The sequence below is a fragment of the Aptenodytes patagonicus genome, chromosome Z, assembly GCF_965638725.1.
Source record: "Aptenodytes patagonicus chromosome Z, bAptPat1.pri.cur, whole genome shotgun sequence".
Classification (NCBI taxonomy): Eukaryota; Metazoa; Chordata; class Aves; order Sphenisciformes; family Spheniscidae; genus Aptenodytes; species Aptenodytes patagonicus.
In genome coordinates this window covers 11,926,976-11,947,669 of record NC_134982.1, presented here as the reverse complement: position 1 = coordinate 11,947,669, position 20,694 = coordinate 11,926,976, and the positions used below count along the sequence as shown (strand labels likewise).

The window sequence follows — 20,694 nt, the reverse complement described above, 5'->3', positions numbered from 1 at the left end:
AATTCTGGCTATGAATTATGCATCTATCATATCATGAAACTTTGCCTTCCACTTCAGCCCTCTTAGGCTAGCCAGATTTGGGCTTCAGGACCAAGCCAAAGCTATGGGTGACCCCTCTTCCCTAACTAAACCTCCCCTCTATTATCTCTCTCAGGAATGCCTTAGGTATGTCAGGAAAGCTGCCCTCTCAAAGATGATCTTCGGCTCTCCTCACTTGTAATCGGTCATTAGAGGATAGCGTTAAAAGTACTTGTAAACATCACCATAGGTATCTATCAGTTGAGAAGTACCTGGGGGATGTCCCAGCTGAATGCCTGAAATAAGCTTCCAGGTACAGACACTGGTGGTTGGCACTTTACAGTAGGGTCTTTTTGCTCAGGAAAACAGTTGGGAGAAGATGAAGCTCATCTTATTTGGAGACTGCTGGCTCCATGAGGACCACGTTTGCCCAGAGGTCTCCAGTTCTCATTTCCACAGCCCTCATTCCCCCTCCTTTACTATCCTTTCTCATCTCAACAGTCTTTCCCCTCCCACTGAACTACAACTGCCATGACCACTCCCCACCTCGAAATCCCTCAAACTGTAATGAAGCAAGATGTAAAACCAGAATTATTATATTGCCCTTTGCCCCTGCCTGTGCCACTCAGCTTCTTTTCTTCACTGCCTTCTTTGGTATTTATTTGTTGCGTTTTAAGTCAGTACTCTGTGGAGCAGGAACTACCCCATACATGCATTTGCAGAGGAGACTCTGGGAACTAGGCTCTTCTGCAGAGATCATTGCTGAAACTGCTTTTTTTCCTAGGATTAAAGTTAACATCAGCCCCACTGATGGGTTTCCCTCAGCAAAAAAGTGCCTTTATACTTGTTGCTAGAGGTAGCAGGTACCCTTTTACAGAAGGAAAGCAGGCAAACAGTTTACAGCTGTAGCACTGAAAAGACTGAGACCTGCTCTAGGGTCACTGGACACCCTCTTCCCATTAAAACAGCAGTCCCGAAGTGAATTTTTAGATGAGATACTTTTTCTTTAGTTTTGCCAGCTTCAGAAATGTCTTCAAGCTGAAAGACTCTGTGACCTGAGATCACAGACAACCTCTTGATTTGCTCTATCCGTAACCATCACCCAACACTCACTGTTCCTCAGCCTTTACGTTTGTTGAATACAAATCAATACGGAATGAACTTTATTGACTTCGTAGCTAAACAGAAGCTCTTGATAATTGATTAAATTCACAACTCTTGGTGGGGAAAAAAGTGCAGGCAAGGACAACACCTTGTTGAGCTTGGGAGCTTCACTTGCTGCCAGTATCTAATGTGCAGTGTTACAGTACAACTCCCTAAACGGAAAGAGTACAAAATTCTCTCTATTTCCAGCAAGCGAGGTTGAACATGACTGCACACCAGGAGCAACACAGAGATTTCACTGTGGGCCACACCAAGTAATCCACCAAGGGACACGGCTTCAGCCAGCGCTCTGGTACCCAACAGATGCGCCCACTGTTCTGTATGATCGGTCACGAAGTTTGTTTGACTTATGGGTCTTAAAACTTAAGGTTTTCATGCCTGTTGACCAAGCAGAAAAAAAATATTAACATTTTTATAACCTGAATTCTGAAAAAGTTAAGCGAGCAGTCTCAAAACACACTAATGTTAACATTTCTTGATCCGGTATTTTCAACCTTCATTGGACACTTTTTTTTTTTAATATAAATTTGAACAACTGCATTAACTAGCCTAGGCACATAGTCTCCCTGCTGCAGGCTTCTAAGGAGGGCAGGTTGGTAACACTGAGCAATACCCAGTGACTTGATACGCTTCAAGGAACAAAGCTGTTCGGATAACTACTCCTCAGTTCTTGCCTGATAAGAAAATCCTCATCAGTCAGCGCCAATCTCTGTCAATGTGTCTGCAAGGAGAAGTTATTTTACTGTTACATTGAGTTTGTCATCAATGCTGGTAACATCTAATGAAAATCTGGACAGCTCCTTCCTCTGCCAAATGGCATTCTTGTGAACACATGCTGTACCTCCTCAAAAAAGTTATTTATTAATGGGAAACATATCACAAAGCTCTACAGACAGCACTTATTCCAGGCGCACCTCTAGGGAATGAAAACAACTAAACTTAAATATCAGGTAGTTTTGAGAAAAGCTGCCCACAATGGAATTGATTAAAACATCAAGGATGGAAGATGAGGAAAAATTAAGTCCTTATTATGAATTGTTTCTGCCTTGCTCTGTGGCAAACGTAGCTGGAAAGGGGACAGACCTTAGTGCCGGTTTTCCGGGTTCTTCCCATGAAATTAGTTTTACCTTCCTAAGCTTTTTGGAAACATGAAAGACATCTATAGTCCACAACACAAAGATTTTATATTCCTTGTTAATGGTCTGACTGTTTTTTTCCCCTCAGTGAAAGCATTCAGAGAAGGATCATCAGCTGACTCAAGTCTAATTGCTAGAAGCCAACAGAACTGCACTGATTTATATTCCAAGAGGCTCAAACTCTCACAGCTTAACCGTCCTACTGCTCAGTTGACAGAGTTAGGAAACAAAAGCCTACTGCAAGTCTTTTGAATTCCAGTCCTTTTTTGGAAAACATATTATTACTCAGGTTTCTATTTCTGAGACATACCAGTGCAAGGAAGTTTCCTCTGGTATTGTACATTCTTTTCCCAGATTTTTTTAATTCCTACATTCAACAACAATGAGATCTGATCACTTACTAGCAGCATTTAAGTTCATTTAAAAAACTTTATCATCAGGCAATGTTTGCTACCACCCATTAAAAATTAAGACTTTTTTAGCTGTTGTGGTGTATTAAACATTGAGAAAATAGGCTTAAAAGTGGGGATGAAAAAGGGAAAATAATTACCTGTCGGTACAGAGATCTGGGCACATGTGCAGTTCACAGACCATCATTTCATTCAAGGCTAAGAAAGCTTTTTCTCCTCATCACAGAAGCAGCCTTGGACTTTGTTGCTCCTAGCTAGCACAAGGGACAGGATTCATTTAAACTAACACAAGTTAAGAAAGGTTTCAGAAAACCTCTTAAAGCCAAACTCTCCTCCACCACAGAATAGCTCTGGAGCGGTGCTGCTTTCAGATGAGCCTGAAGAACAGCCAGTTTGGAAGTCACGTGCAAATTCTGTCCGCAGATTAAAGAAAATTTTGTTCTTATCCTGGACCACATTGCCATTTAGTGAAGAGAAGTCTGATGAGTAGAAAAAAGCACAGGAGGAGCAAGTACAAATGGAGCCTCACGTGAATGGCTGCATCACACCATGTGAAATAAAGGAGAGGCTCCAGAGGAATCATCTGTGTGTAAATGAAGCAACTCTTCATTGACCTGACTAGTCACTGATGGCATGCTATAGTTTTGTCCTAAGCAGCAAGGGAGAAAGAAATGTATAACTAATCCGTTAATATCCCCAGGACTTGTGCACTGAACCCCAAAATAAGGATTCCCAGAGAGCTGTGTTTGCATATCCACTCATCCAAGACAGAGTATTTAATTAAACGCTGATCTTTACTTAAAACTAGTGAGGTGTGAACTGCTCAGTGAGTTACAGGAGATCATGTTGCTACTAATCTCACAACCCATGGGCAGTCAATGCTCAGAGAGGTAGAAGCCAGTCGTCTGAAAGTCATTAAGGCACTGGCAGCTCAGGTCATCAGAGTGGGAGGCTGTAAAACTGCCCTGACCCCACTGCAGCCTTCACGGGCAGTAGCTGCCTGCTTTGTCACCTGAGCCCCACCCTACACAAAATCTTCCAGAAGCAGCAGAGAATGGAAAAGCAGAGCTCAGATTTTCTTCCTTGTGTAATACAGGCTGAGCTAATTTAAGTGGAATAAATCGGTCTGGAGAGTAATGGGCATTAAAGCATTGTGCAGTGACAGAGTCACGCAAGTGACAAGTGAGACCCACTGCAGCATGTCGAGAACCTTCTACCCGAGTATGCTTTCTATGACCACCATCAAAAACACTTCTGTACCTCTAGCAATTTTACAGAAAGGAGAGACAATATTCCATAAAAGGGACTCTTTTCTACCATGAATATCCCCTATTTCTTAAGGGCTGCAGAGGAGTTTTAAGAGGGAAACCCTCATCCAGTGGTCCTTCAAACATGAAGAAACAGCTCTAGGGCTTTCTATTGCTGAGGGCAGGGAAGACAGAGTTACAGTGCCTGGAGCTATTTCTCAGTCTGATGCTCTTTTTTTTAAGAGAAAGCAAAATTAGATAAGAGGTGCATGGCAGAGAAGCAGAATAGCAAAGAGAAAGTACTGCTTCTGCCCACACTACCAATCTTGAGTTTTGCCTTGCCTCGCACTGCCAGCCTTGATGATGAAAATCTGGTGGTGACAGAATAAATCGCTATGTCCCAGGGCACAGTGGAAGCAGCTCTTTGCCCCTGTAGCCCACCTAGCCTCGTCACAGGTTCCCTGCTCAAGGACTGCAGACAAGGGCATTTTAATCATTGCATTGTTCACAACTGCTTTTCTGAAACAGTGACTCTTTTCCAGTTTGGACTAGTTCAGCCTCCTGACTATGATACAATTGATTAGACAGCTAAAAATCCAGCTATGAACATTTTGCATTACCTCAGAAAACTGAGGATGTGCTTCATTACACAAAAAGAGCGTCTCAATTTGAAACTGAAGTGATGGCAACAAGAAACTCTTTGTAAAGAAAACTTGAAGTGGCTTATAGTAAGATCCCGCAGGTTGGAAGAATTGGCTGGTCACAGTTCTTGCCTTCTTCGTGATACAAGCACTGAATCACTCTCCTACTCCGCCTTTAAAATTCAAAATTAGCAAGTATAAAGCTCAAGCAGGTCCTCCCTGGTTCTCTCCAACACCCTTGATTTCACTGCTTCCATTCTGAAGGGGCCATGTTAATGCTGCTCTTACATGACGATTTTAGCACCTGTCCCCAAAGACTCCTTTTTGAAGCAATTCAACAGAGGGAAAGAAATTTCATCCTCTTAAGTTTAGATGGGTTTCTTCTCCTTTATAAATTAAAAAGGCAAGCAGAAATGATTACTCCAAATGCAAGCTCAGAGCAAGCAGTTTTTAGCTCATGCCAATTTTATGCTTAGTAGGTGTGACAGCACACTGCGTCTCAGCACTTTTGTTTAAAGTTGTCATCATCAAGGCCAGAGGCAAAGGCCTTCCTTCTCAGAGCAAGAAACACCTAGTGCAAGATGCAGGTTTGCATCACTTCTCTAGACAGTGCAACCCAGGAAGTCCACTCAAAATATGTAGGCAACTGCTGAATAGTGAAAACCACTATTGTTCTACCCACTACTGGGAAAAAAATAAATCGGCATAAATTAGCCACAGACCGCAAGTTTACTCCAAGACAGAGATGAAAAGAAGTTCTGGATCATCTCCAAATAATGAGGTTATAGCCCAAACCTCACACTGCCTCCAACTGAGTGTCACCCCCAGAGCAGCTGGGCATGCGTGACTGACATTTAATCAGTTTCTGTGGTTTCTCAAAATTGGGGAAGAGGTTAATCTTCCATTGTTAAAAATATCACTACATTCATGACACACATTCATCCAGCACGTCCACACAGCTGAACAATTATATAAAAGACTGCCTTTGAAGACAAACTGTCTGGACATGCTTCCAACTCCTCAAAATCAGAGACACAGAAATTATGCCAGCCCATACTGATGTTAAAGCCTTCTAGGGGGTAAAATGGGGTGTGGTGTCATTAAAAAGCAAGCCCAAATTAACCACATCTATACAGAGAGACACCTGACTAATAGATGACAATAATTAGGCAAAAGTGTTTACAGGTGTTGATCTAATGCCATGAAGACAACACTAACTGCCCAATAATCCCATATATACAGCTTGCTTTAAAGGACTGCAAATACCTGATCAGTGCAATTTGATGTACTTGATGGCAGCTCCTTTTGGATAATGGATATTGAATTGTTTTTCATATAGAGTGTGCTCTGTATCTTGCAACCCTACCAATAAATAGAGCTGCTCTCTTACTTTACTAGGTTACAGACATATTTTTCCATCCTCAAGCAGGCTACATGCAGACAAACTTACCTGGACAGATGACTCATTAGGGCAAGGAGATGAGTTACACAGGCAATAGCAATACTTTCTGCTATGAGTCAGGAAGGAGAAAATGCTTTACCGTATGGTCTGTAAGAGGAGGCAGAACAATCAGCTTCTCCATGGTATTCATTACCACCCTCCAGAGCTCTTTCAGCACCCGTTTCAACACTGTCTTTTCACACACAGTAGCAAACAGCGTCAGGCTGCAGGGAGAGAGCAAGAAGTAAGTTCAAAGAACACAATTTGCAAGGAAAAAGGAGATGTGTATGGAAGAATCAGTGCCCCATCCAAAACAGGTTGTCATAACGATTGCTTTAAGGGTAAAAATCTTCCCTTTTCATAATGTACAGCCTGTCTTCACCCTTGGAGTTCTAGCACTAAAGACGTTTGGCCAAAATACATTATTGACATTTCTGATCTCAATCATTTCTATTTATTGACCTGGGGATTACAGAAGGTATCACTAAGTTATGGTGGTTGGGAATAGTCCAAATAAGAGCAGGTACCATTGAACTGGTTCCCTTTAAGAAGACACTTCCTGATGTATCAGTTTTACAGAGTATATAGGAAAAAATTACAAACAAATATAGAACAACAGGTTTTAAACTTCAAGGGGTTATTAGAATGATTTTTCTTGAATACCTAAATTGATACTTCCCAGACTGTTATGCAGAAGTTCCTGCACAGCTTCTGATAGCTGCTGAAGTCCCTAAATCTTCCACCTCTATAACCACCTCAAAGCATTTCTTGGACTCCTCTGTATTTTGTTGCAATTGCATTCACCACCAATCACCTGCCATGTGTTTATTCCCTTTTACATAAAGAAGTTCTGCTTTACTTCCCTATTTATTCCTCCTTTATTATCATACAGGCTATCAAAAAGACCAAGAAATATTAGATTCTTCTTCGAAATGATTGTTGGACTTCGGCGTTTACTGATCACACTGGGAGAGCTACAAAACAGGAACTCTGCAGCCAGTAGCAGTGCACAGGCGATAGCTGACTCTTCTACATTGTGTAACATCTTCTCCCAGATTTCCCTTCTTCCCACAGCTGGTTAGACAGTGTTGAACAAAACTGAACAGGGACAAGACTGATGTGGGTAGGATGCAGGAAGCATCGAAAAAGACTCTCCTGTAAAGGAGGAAAGAAAATAATCCAGGCTCGGATTATCATAATCAAAATTACTTGCTCTGCAGCTGGACGAAAGGCCCATAGCATACCAAGTTCCCAGCGATACAAAGGAAGGTGGATTCTCAGGATTCATGAAGGCATGCATGGAAAATGCTCAAACAAGAGGGCTCCTACGTGTAATGATTGCTGCAGAGTCATGTACTACATGGTGACCCAAAAGAAAGATGGGACAATCAATACAAAGAACAACAAAATAAATTATATTTTAAATTTGTAAAGCTTCACATCTCTTGCAGCATTTATTATGAAAATTGCTGGCCACCCCTTTCAAAACGAAGAACTGATATGCATCAGCAAGAAGTTTAACTTCAATGATTAAAAACTATTTCTCTTTGTAGATCAAGGCTTAGCTGATGAGAATTATGTGCAGTTAGCCACAAAAAGTCCCTGTACAGCTGAATCATGCTGCATGGCTTTAATGGCAACAGTTAATTAAAGCAATGGATCAAGCTTACGTACATCACATAGTTCAGAAGCTTATTTTCTAGTCAGAACAGCACCAGGTATGACTACAACACAGACGCTTAACATGACTGGGATACTGAGTAGTGTATGTATCAAGTATGTAAGTATGGTTTGCAATACGTTTGCTAATTGGCTACAGTACAATTTGTATAGGAAAAAACCCGTAGCTAGTAAATTTAGAATTTCAGTCTTTCCCACTACCTGATCAGCAGTGTGTTTTGCTGATTGCTATAATTGCCAGAGGGAGAAAGAAGAACTGAGGGTGCGCTCTGGCACTGAATGAAGGCTGAAGAGGTGATCCATGGCTTGAATGAGAGGCAGGTATGGGAAGGAAAGCTATTAATTCTTCCTGAGAATTTGGAGGCCCGACATCTCAAGAACAATCCAAGAACATGGAGCTATTTTTCCTTCCCCCATCCTGTTCCCAATCCGATGCACTGTACGTGTAACATATTTGAACACTCGCTTACTTTCCATCCAGGAAATCCATCAATGGCCTCAGGACATTATCTGCGTCTTGTGCAACTGTGTTTCTGGCATTAGCAGCAACATTTCCCGTCCCTTTCACTTGACAGAGGATATCAGACATTTGCTTGACACACTCATCAATACGAGTCTGAAAGCTGAAGAGATAGGAGAGAGGCAAAAATACTGCAAGTCCATAAACATGCACTCAATTACACACTCTTCCTCCATGAGGTTTGCTGCTCATTTCCTTACTGTATTTGCTACTAACAGGCATGCTACCCAGTCCTTTATGCACACCGTACACAGACAGCCTACCACCTCTGAACACAAGACACAATCACACTTGAGAGGAGTCTGTTCATTCATCTTGCAAAAACAAATGATCCTTTCCTGATTTCAAGAAACACTGTTATTCTTAGCTCAAAGCACCCTGCTGTGTCTTTGCTTTCTACACAGGGTGCTACACCACAGAGACTGGGATAGAGCATGGAGCAACGGCACAATGCACGCACAACTCTGAACACCCAGGAGGCCATCGGCAGTAATTCGGTTATGACCCATCATAGGCTGTCTTTAAAATAACACAGCCTGAAAGCAGGCACCGACTGAAAACAGTCCACTGCCATACAGTCCATGCTGTATCAAAGTGTCAAAATGGGATGTGGGGCTCAGCTGTGAAATGAGCAGTGTCACTGTAATGAAGTGACATGCAAGCCATTAAAGCACAGTTATTTTTCCATCTTTTACTGCTAAGAGGAGGTTCCAAATGAAATAATACAATGGTTAAAAATAATTAATAGATCAGCAGAGCTGTCAACATATCAATTCAGCGAATAAAGGAAAATGCTCTGACATTTAAAAGAACAGTTACTAACAACAGGCATTACAAGTGACATTTAGCTATCCACTAACAGCACAGAGGTTTGAAACCAGGAAGAGAAGTCACTGCTAGGAGCTAGGGTAAAGATTTAAGAGCAGGAACACAGGTTTGGAAGTCAGCATAAGTGGCCTGAACTTCTGCTGTGTGAGCCACCTAGGACATCTGAGTTGGGTGCTAGCACACAACCCCTCTGCCCTGTGGCTCTCACCTTCCTTCTCCACCCCATCACTTCTTTCCTCTCCTGCACTGCCACCTCCAGCCTCATGGTCCCTCTGGCTCACTTCTAACCTGCCTCTCACTGGAGCAATTCCAGAGCTCTTTCTCCATGCAGCCTCCACTTCCACTTTCCCCATTTCTAGGAGAGTGGCTTGCAGCAGCCAGTTATGGCTACAATGACAGCTTAACCAGAGACGTAAGTCACATCAAATAAAATAAAACAGTACCAAGGATTTCCTGTACTGCTGACAGTCCCTGTTCTGTTACAGGCTAATCTCACCCCACAGTTCTCCCAAATACTGCATCAGTTGTAGGACCCTGCTTCAAGATGCTGTAAATCCCCAGCCAGGGGATGAAAAATAACAGAATCCCTTTAAAGATAAAAACTAATACAAGGCAACATTGTCCCCAATTATGAAAAAAGATAAATCAGTTACTGCGGCAACAGGCTCACCTGAACGTGAAGCTCGTGTAGATGTACAGCTTAACAGGAGCCCTTGGCAGCAGCAAGTTAAAAGACAACCTCACCTACCCTGTCAGACAGGGCCCTCTGCTCCCTAATTCCTGCAGGAATTCCCTCCTTCACTCCTACAGCCTCCAAGAACAAAACAGCAGCTAGCCTTGCATGAAGTACAGACCCTTTTAAGTTTCCTTTTCTCTGTGATATCCTTTAAAGCAGAAAATGCTTCTGTGTCCAGACATAATCCTCTCTCAGCACGAAGGTGGTGAGGCTCTCCGGATGTGTGCTGCTTTCCCAGCAGGTGCAATGACCTCACATAGATGAATAAAAGTTAAGATCTGCAGCATCAGGTGTGCACGGTGTTGTAGGAGCAAGTGTTTACAGACTGCACAGAATATTGTGGGTATCTGTCTTACCTCCCACATTTACATCCTTTAGAAGATCCTGCTTATACAGTAAACTGCAGCTCTGCTCTTCATTCCCTATTAACTGTTAAGGAATGAGCGAAGCATCTGAGCCATCTGACTGGCTAAATCTCTTGCTGGCACATCTCTCTAAAATACTCCCTGGTATGTATGCTGATACTGAATAATCTCTTTAAATCGTATTTGCAAATGTCAAGATTGTACTCTAATTGTCTTGTAGCAGTGACACCATGGAGACAGGTTTCAGATAACAAAATTCACCCCCTTTTTTATTATTATTATGACTATGATTATGACTTCTCACTCATCCTCCATCTAATTATGAACCTTATCGATTCAATTCAGTTACAGTTTGAATATCTCCATTTCTTGCTATAGCATCCATTACTGGCAACAGGAACTCCTCACTTATCTCCCCACTTAGCTCTGCGTGCTGAAATCCAAATAGTCACTGACAAATCCCACCGTTGATTTTTTGGTCGTAAGTACTGCAAATCTGCAGACTGTAGGAGGCCAAGTTGGTACAATTTGCTTTATTCCCTTTGCCCATGTTTCAGCTATACTACAGTTCATGCCTGCATTAATCTTGTTATAAAGCACAACATGAAATGAATGGGGTTTATCATGAGAAGTGGTTTTTGAAGATCAGTTGGGAACCCTGTATTTTTAGGTTTTGCTTAATTGACGTCTTTTATGGTTCATTACAAAATTATTATGAAGTCGAGCACATTTTTATCCTCAGGTAAACGGTAACATGATTTGCAATAAAACTTAATTGCCATCAATTACTGTGGCAATAGTTAAAAGAGCTCCTCCCCTTGAAACATTAGAAAACACCATTCACTGCAACATTAGAACAAGTCAGTCTCAAATTCTAAACCTGTTTCCTTCTTATTCCAATATTCATTTAACAATCAGAAATCAGTCAGCTGTTTCATACATTTAGAGCAGAACATTTAAACAAGAATGTTGTTTCATAAACACTAAGCTGGAAACTGCTTTCCGTGCAATAAAGGAGCAGGCAATTCTGTTACTGACAAGCACTACTTACAGAAAAAAATCACTCTATGTAATTCAAATACACAGTTGAGAAATCTCCATGTTACATTTCTGAGCAAAGCAATATAGAAAAGAGAGACTTTAAAAACATTTCTCACTTCTTTAGATGATCTCAGTATTTGAAAGACCATGAATTTGTGACAAAAAAGAAAAATATAATGCAGTTGACATGAGTTTCTTTTCTCTTCTTAACCTGACTGAATGAGATTAGACAAAAGAAAGGAATGCTTCAAGGACAGGGACCTCGTTATACTCACCTGTTACCAAACACAGCACTCAGCTCATCCAAAACATTGTTCAGCTTCACCTGGAGCTCTTTGAGATGGTCACTTGCTTCTGCATCCAACTGTGGATGAAAAAAGAGCACTTAGCTTGAACCCAGAGGGCAGTCTGCTGTCCTTCACAGCGCTCTTCTTCACTGTTGAGGCTGCTTTTAATAAGCAGGTGAACTACCATCACTGGACTCTGCCAGCTAGGATGCTCTCCTCCACTGCCTGCTGCTGTTACAGAAGCTGTGAAATCATCAACAGATACTTGCCTAAACAGCAGCAAGTGGTTTCCCCAGGCTCTGACACCCTCCGATACCCTTCCTGATATTTGCAAAGTTGAGAAAGAAAGTGAATGTGAACTCCCTGTGGCCAACAGAGTAAGCAGGCTGAGAAATCATCAAGCACTGTGCGTTACCTTGGGCTCACGGGTCATTTCACCCCTCTAAGTCTAGAAGCAAACAAGGCTTTTCGGACTGGATGTTATTTACTTGTGCATTTCTCCATGCATGGTCTTGAAAGATGCTATTTCACCTTCCACCCTGCTGTCAGTATTCAAACTGAAGATCGACCCAGCCACTGCTCTCAGAAGACTGGACCCCAGCTATTTTGAAAATCTGGCCACAATATCATGTTGTGCACTGATCACTTTTGGAAAGCATAATCTCAGCTATGGGTATTGAGCACAAGTAGCTTTACTCTCACAAGGAGCCAGATAGCTTTTTGTATACAACTGTTCAGAGGACACTTCACAAAACAAACAAAAAAAAAGTGCCCCAAGCACTACATGGACACTGCTGACACCTTGGCACATTCCATAAGAAAGTGCTTGCTCCATTATTATCAGCCCAAAGCCACCCGTTTTTACATTCAACAGTGCCTCGTATTCCAGCTGTAGTCATCCCTCCAGTCTCAAAAGAGCCACTTCTGAGCAACCTACCTGTGTGTATACATAACAACACATGTTGAATGCTTTGGGATCATTTGGTCTGAAAAAGTAACTTGTAAAACAGATTTGCCTTTGTATGCAGGCAGGCAAGCTGCTTGTACAACAAAAACCTTCCAGAAATGCTTGCATTTGGCATTCAGAGTTTCAGCCCTTACCTCTAAGGCAGAGTATCTATTTACAAATGTAATGAGCCAGATGCCAGTACAGTGGTTAAAAATCAGGTTAGATTTTTACGGTATATCCACGCATGCAGCTATAGAGGATTTGAACATGACAGGAGTTCCCACTTCTATATTCAGTGCTGAAGCCCTCTTCATATTCCTCAGCATCTGCCAGAGAAAGCCAAGCCTTAGGGGATTTGGAATCTTATCCGTTCATTTTCCTTTTGTAAGCTGGCATGGAAAACTGACTCTATTAGGCATTTGAACCTGTGCTAATGAAACTCCTGGATCAGATATTTAAAAATAATTTTAAAAAACCCAAGCAAATGATGATTACTTAAGACTTATAACTTTAGACATTGCTAGCTCTGATTATTTTTCCTTTATTAAAGTGAATTTGTATTCCTATTACCTTTACAACTCCCTCACTCTATGAAGGCAGAAGGAAGCTAATGTCATACCAATCAGCAGTCATTCTAGTCAAGCTTGTAGGTAACAAAACAAAACCAGCATCTGTTGTTGTTGGTTTGTCTTGCCCCCACATTAATCCTTCCCTTCTCCTACTGTGTAAAGGGGCATCGAGTCACAAGCCGACTGGTTTGCTACCTACAATTAATGGCACTGAACAGTCCTCTGATTTTAGCCATTTCTGGTAGATTTGAGGCAGGACCAGCTCATGATTCATCAAAACATTTCAAGTAACTGCTTTTCCAGATGAAAAAATAGCCAGAAGAATTTGGCACAAGACGCCTATTCCTCACTTCTTCTTTATAAGCTACTAGATGCATGATCTAAAGGATGTTTGAGGTCAGGATCAACAACTTACGGCCCTGGTCCATGAACCATGCATTAATGAGTTGTTTTACTGTGAGGTGACATGGAGAGCTCACCAACTACCTCTAAGCTTCTCCTTGGTATTGTACTTGTTGACTGCAAACTGATCTTCTCAGGAGCAGAAGAAAGGCTGATTGCCAGCCCTGTACTGCAAGCTGGAGCAATGCTTTGCCAAGGGGACAAGCTCCATTATCTGTGGCGAGGAACTCGCTCTCCTCCAGAACATCAGCTCACTGCTCTCTGGGTGCAACTGGCAAGACAGCTGCCCAGATTTAACTTTGAGGTGCCCAGCCTTACCCTCAGGAAGCAAAGCCCTGGTGGTAAGCATTCTGGTTCAGCATCCACCAAGTCCTCTGTCATCTTAGAAAGGCTGCTGTCTTCTGAGCAACTGCTACTATGGAAGGAAGAGGCCACTTAATACATTACTGATTGTTAATGCTTAGGCATTGGCATGCTTTGGCTTGAAAACAAATTTTGAGGAATTACCTGAGTGTGATTTAAGTCCATTAGGAAGGTGCTGGTAGGTGTGTACTACTGTTTCACATATATAAATTACACATCAGTTACAGACTCCCTGTAGCATGTGGTGTAACTGCAAACTGTTCTTTGCCAATATGGTGAAGCACTGATAACAGCACTCAAATGAAACAGCGTACGTTTTGCTGTTGCTGCTTAGCCAATGAATTCTAAGCACAACAGCTATCACTGATAGCAGGAAATGCTACTTGGACTGCATGATAAATCTGGCTGGTAGAGTAAAGCAGAAAGCAGTATTAGGCAGCTGGGTCACTGCTATATGTCACGTTCAGACCATTTCTATCGGAAGCTGGAGCGCAGCACGCTTATGATCTCCATTCTGTGGGTGTATCAGAGATGACTCAGAGGAAGAAAGCTAATGAAAAGTTCTCTGTGCAAAACACGGGACAGTACCCACAGCGAGGTGGCTTCTTATCTCTGAGCAATGTTCCAATTCCAGTGGAAATAGTGGCTGGCATGGCCACAGTTCTGTGTTTGAGACTAAATGTATGATACAGAAAACTGAGGTGCACGCAAAGAGGGAAGAGGTAATCCTATATTTACATTTCAGGGAAAAAAGCAGGGCCCCGCTAATTTCCTGCATAGATTTGGGACTTGGCATTTCAGAGAATCCGGGCCTCGAAGTCTCATCCAAACACATTCAGGGCTGGAACCTCAAGTTCTCTGCTAATCTGAATGGTGGCATTTACAGCATAGTGCTATGAACTTCAATTTAGGTTGATCTTCTCCTGCTTCTCTCATGGATGAAATGGAATCCATGAGTCTAAGAATTTGCTGTGATGGGCTTCCAAGTTTTCCAAGAGATGTCGTTAGTCCTTCTTTGGTTTCTACATACACTGGTGAAACGCGAGCGACCAGAACTAGAAGGCTCCTCTGTAGCTGGAGAAACAGCTCTTGTCTTCTAGAAGGTTGAAGATGTTAATCAATCCACATCTTAAAGCCTGAGAACCTGTGAAATCATCAAGTCTGATCTGACGTATCAGCAGCTAAAGAATTTTGCCCTGCTATCCTTTCTTAGCTTTATGCAAGTTATAGAGTTCACCTGGCTTCAGCTTGAAGTTGCTGATTTTTGTTCTGCCTCCCTCCACTAGCACTTGGGAGCTCCCCTCTGCAGAGGTGACTGTGAGGCAGGGAGCTCAACAGATCCAACCTCCCTTTAGGGACTTGCTTGCACTGAATTTTCATGCATCTCCCCACTTTCCTATAGGATTCAAGAGTAAGGACACTGGAGCACTGCATCCAAACAGCTGCCAGCTTCTCAAATACTAGGGTGGCCTTAGCTATGGCACATGGGATGCTAAATTGGAGCAATCAGTAGATACCACAAATCCTTTGAGAACATTCCTATCAAGTCTTGGCCATTTCTAAGTTTTCCTGCAATTTGTTATTCAGGTGGCTAACTTAGGATTTAAAACATGGGCTAACCCTGGCTGAGCATTAAGAGGAGAGTTTCCTGAAGCATTAATTGTACAGATTAGCTTGAAAGGCATGAAAATTATATGATGACAACCTGCTGCTACTCAGCAGCCAATTGTTTGGGTTCCCTAGGCAGCACTTGTCTCTGATACTCACCCCGCATGCTTGACTTTGGAGAAGAAAAAAAGTGCATAAATGTTTTAAACTAGGCTTCCACAGCACATCTAGGCTTCAGCAGTGGGCAATACAGTACAGCACCTTTTAATTTCAGTGCCATGAGTTTGTAACTCATGAAAAGCTAAGCAAAATAATGGACTGCAGAAAGCCATCTCTCTCAAGCAAAATGGGAAGGGCTTATTCTGGTGTCAGGGACAGCGCACAGAGAAGGCTGAAGTCTGCAGGAAAACTGCAGAAGTGGGTAGAAAATGCAGGTCACATTAGGTTTTATTAGATAATGTCTGAATAATTAAGCAAACGGGGTCAAGTTCAGGCAAACACTAGCAATGAATCTCTATAGCCCACTTTAGCACAGAGCTAAATTACAATCTCTGTTCGGTGGGTGTATTGGAGATGATTCAGAGGAATCAAAGGTTTCAAAAGGTATTCATGTACCCAATTTCTATCCAGGACTTACCCCCTGATTCCACTGTTCATTATGCGTTTAATGCTACCTGGCACTCCATAAATGCTGCCTTTCCAAAACATGCTTCAGGAATGTCTGAGAGTGCTACTGAGCCACAGTGAAGCTGTTTTGATCCCATGAGATCAACACAGCTCAGACGGGAAATAAAAGTATTACTTATAAATCCTAAAAATCATTTAAGATCCTTCTGTGTGTGTGTGTGTGTGTGTATATATATGCCTTGAGATATCAAGCACAGACCCAAGAGAAACCCTCCACACAGAGCTCTCTAAAGCTCTGCTGCTGTCCTTATTGTTTCTGACTAGTAACGTTCACAGACTACATGATGTCAACACATTAAACCCAGAGATGCTGGGCAATTTTTGCCCTGTTTTGTGCCTTCTGAATACTACAGTTGGAAAAAGAATAAGAGAAGTGGGGGCAAAGGTACCATTCCTCATTTGGGGAAAAAAAAGTAAAGGAAGGCATTATATCAAAGATCCCATCTCAAGAAACAGTACCAGGCAAGCACTTCTGTTCCATGTTATGACATTACACTGCAGGGTGACTATGAGTGAGCCCTGTCCCTTCATTTCCCTTGCTGCAAAAGGGACTAAATGATACAGATTTCCATAGGGGTGTGTTTTTGACGAACTGGCAAAGAGCACTAAGTAGTAGCAGTATTTCAAAGCTTTCCAGAGTTGTGCAGTGCTACAAATGCAGATGGAGATGGATCTGTGAATCAGAAGCAGATGAAGCAACAAGTACACAGTAACTGAAACCAATCCCCAAGTTTTGGCTTCACACATGGTACATCTAACATACCTGCCACAGGAACAATGGAATATTTGGTACCTACCTCAACATCTTTGAGAACACAAAAAAGTGAACAGTTCAAGATGACCAGGACATACCACTATGCTACTTTCTTATTCCCCCAAGGAAGTAGTTCCTTTTTGGGTAGAGAAGTCAGAACAATGCTTACATTTGTGCAAGCTACTGTGTGATGTATAGATGAATATAAATCAAATCAGTCACAGAAAGTAAGAACTGCCCTTCCTGAAGGAGAGGATAAAACCCATAGATGCATTTCCAGGGGCATGCTTGTCTACATGTTCTATTTTCAAAGCTGTTGTCTCACCAGTTGTTACTCACTAGCCAGGTTCAATCTACATCAGAAAAAGGACTACTCAAACTAGGACAAGACCTTGTTTACTCTAGCAAAACAGAGGACCTGGCAGGTTTCAGGTCAAGAAGCAAAGTACTACATAGTCACCAAGAGGGAAACCCCTGGGGATAGCAAATAATGCAGGCACCTAACACAACACAATTTATTTCTGGTGATCAGTGGCAGTCTAATGAAGTAGACAAGCAGCATTTGAAAAGAAAAGAAAAAAATAACTTCCAAAAACCAGCTTCCTAGCATGTTCGCCTGGTTTCTTCCTGTGTGTTTTATTACTCACAGTTTGGGTTCCTCTCCCTTTTTTTTTCTTTTGATTCCACAGTGCAGGGGAAATAGTGGATTCATCACCTCTGTTCTATCTTACCTATACCTCCTGAGGAAGGTTTTAAAGGGCAGAATGCAGAGAGTCTAGGCTAGGAAAAGTAGTGGACAGTCTTAACAAACCCTTTTTTTCTCCCCCTATTTAACACACTATCAGGTAGTATTTTCAATTTGAAACATAGGGAAACCCTACTTAATGGCCACCGCTATGGAAAAAAGTAGCAAATTGATTCCTTAAGGGAAATTAAGTGCACATGGATTAAAACTTTATAAACCACTTCACAAACATTTCATCACAAGTTTATTTTTTCCTGAAAAATGAGCATTTAGCTACCACTGCTATTACAGCTGGGAGCATATAATTCTAGTTCTTGATGTAGGGCTCAGAAATTAGGATTGTTGAGATCACACGCGAAAGAATGACAGCAGTTTCCCTTGCCTCGTGGGGTAAATCTATTTGTTGAGATTTTTGCCACTTCATAGAATTCTGCCACTGAACACAAGAAAGATTTGAAACAGCAATACAGCCAAAAACTGAGCTGCCCATCAGCAAAGCTGACTTTCCTCTTGGCCTACAGGTCATAGCACAGGTTCTACCACAACACAAGCAAAGAAGATGCACTTAGACTTTCAAAATAATTTTTTCCTAACATCAGCACCAGCAGCCTTTTCTTCATCTTCCCGAATCTTGAAAAGCAATGAAAAAAGAAGAGAAAAGAAACAGATACATAGATTATATCAGAAAAGATACAGTGATCTGGGGGAGGAAAACCTTATTTCTGTAAAAATGGCCATCTCAGAACAAAGAACAAAAACTAAGATATTTATATTCATGGACACATCTGAGTATCCAACAAAGCATGAGTACAGAACTCTTATCTGCATGTCTGCAATACATTAGATACTGGACATTTCATGCCAAAGGTACTGTCCCACATTTATACGCCACATAAAATGACTTGATGCCAACAGTTCTCAGACCTATCTGTCTGTCTTCAGAGCTGTGAAACCATCAGCCATGCCCACATCCAGCCCACATGAGCACAGTACATATCCTTCTCTTTCCTCCTCCATGCTATTCTGTGCCTCGAAACATTCACTCCTGCATCTTATGATAAATTTTGTTGAAAAGTCTTCAGGCATGGCTGTCCCCTCACACTACTTATAGTGCCAGGTGTCACGGGGCTCTCCTTATGACTGCAGTCTGCAAGTACCAGTATGATGCAAATAACCTAGTAACAGTGTAGTAGGAATGAGTAATACTCAGTCTCTTAGCACCCTTACCTCTTTACCACCCATGGCTTCAAACATCTTCTCTAGCTGCACCCTCAGCTGTTGGATGTTATTCATCAGGATGCAGGGCTGAAGGGACAAAAGCAGGTGCCTGTTACAGCTCAGGATGCCAATACAATTTCACCAGTGGTACAGTCTGTGCCTCAACACCCTTCCCCAAGTACCACCAGTTCTGAGAGTCCAATAGGAGCTAGGGCACGCACAGATTTTAGCACTCAAACCTAAAAAAGACAAGTCATTTTTTTTCTCCAGTTTGAAATGGGATGGCCAGTCCAAGAAACCCAAGATCAGGGAGATCTCTGCTGTGGTATTTTCCTCCTCAGCTTTATCACAGAGAATGAGCTGACAAGAAATCAGTGTCAGGACAAGGCCCAACTCTCTGCAGCTCCTGCCATGCCCTGCAAGAGTCCAAGCTGTGTCACCTTCAGCCTCTTAATGCTGCAACATACTACTGTGAATGGTGTACAAGCCAAATCAGAAGGGGAACTGCCAGCCAAAGCTGCATTCAGAGACACAACTGGGTCCTGCCAGGCCAAGCCTGAGAGCAACAGTCAAGGGCAGCATGAGCAATAGACTCTTCCCTCTGCAGTTGCATCCCCAGTACAGGTGTGGGAGATAGCAAAACCAGCATGGGACAGACCCAGGGTTCAAAAATTTAAGACCCTGTTTTATTTAATACACAGAATTTTACTGAATTCAGGATTAAACAGCAAGATAATTAGATGGAGACAACAGTAAACCAAGCGTGCTGCTAAATACGAGATCTACAGAGCAATCTGTGCCCTTTTTTTTTTTATCACCTCAGTGACACACAACCCAGACAGGCAGAGTAGAAGTTAATTTCAAGTGGACCTGACAGCCTCCAAGCCCTGCAGATCATCTTCAGGACCTAGTTTTATTTTACGGCCAAGCCAGAATTCAATCTGCAAAAGCATACGAATGACAATAAAAACAACACTGAAAATATTTACACCATCAACATGGTCAGATGCAACACGAGAAACTTGGTTTCATCAGGACAATTATGTGATTCCCTGGGCAGAAGAGAAGCTCAGCAGGACTCACCAGTTTCTCCTTGGAACAGTAGGACTGGAAGCTCTTGGAGAGGATGTCAGCATACTGCATCAGCACTTTCCCAATAGTCTGCAAAGACAAGATGTGAGCACTGTTACTTGTCCTCTATCACTGCAGGAGAACTCCAGGAAATAAAACGAAAAAAACATCATACTGTTTTGCATTCCAGTAAGGGAAGATTACCAGCTGGATGTTAAAAGTATTACCTTAGCAAACCTCCTATTATAATGAGCAACAATGACAGGGTCTGGGCACTCCAGCTTCTTAATGATCTCAAAGCTCTGATTGAGCTGGGTGAAGACGTCCACCACTGAGCAAGAGAACAGAGCATGCTCGGATGTTTGCTGGAACTAAAACAGAAGTAAAAAGAGTCATTCTCAAATGGAAAGATCTGAAATACACCCGTTTCATGGGTGTCTCCATCATCTGCCGTATTGGAGGCAGGACAACTTTACCAAAACCTGCCTCTTCCTCAGAATTAGTGAAAAGCTCTCCAAAAGGCCCAGAGCTAAATAGCCAATTCTGTTGGGTTGCAAGTTTACTGTCCTTCACCAACTACAACATGATAAGCACCAAGGAAACGTAGCATGATGCTGAGACCCTTAACAAAATGCATGGCTTGCCTGTCAGTTAATGAGAAAAGGAGAAGAGTGAAGAGCTTTTTTTAGATTTTCTTAAAATTTAGATATTAAAGAGAATGCTTACATTAGCATCACAGACTATAGTGCGAACAGTCACTGAACAAATGGGAAGGCTGACGCTCTCCATCAGGAATACTCAGCAAATTAAGAAT

At 42.1% G+C, this 20,694-nt stretch overlaps 1 protein-coding gene across 6 annotated transcripts in view; it reads right to left on the bottom strand.

Moving 5' to 3' along the window:
• UNC13B (unc-13 homolog B) overlaps positions 1-20,694 on the bottom strand; it is a 227,334-nt gene that overhangs the window by 16,417 nt on the left and 190,223 nt on the right. For all 6 annotated transcript variants that reach the window (XM_076362991.1, XM_076362992.1, XM_076362986.1 and 3 more), the window contains 6 exons: positions 20,108-20,251; positions 19,893-19,970; positions 18,819-18,896; positions 11,503-11,591; positions 8,208-8,360; positions 6,158-6,281 (listed from right to left, as the gene is read on the bottom strand). In XM_076362991.1, the coding sequence (XP_076219106.1) occupies positions 6,158-6,281; positions 8,208-8,360; positions 11,503-11,591; positions 18,819-18,896; positions 19,893-19,970; positions 20,108-20,251 (666 nt within the window). The remainder of the gene's footprint in view (positions 1-6,157; positions 6,282-8,207; positions 8,361-11,502; positions 11,592-18,818; positions 18,897-19,892; positions 19,971-20,107; positions 20,252-20,694) is intronic.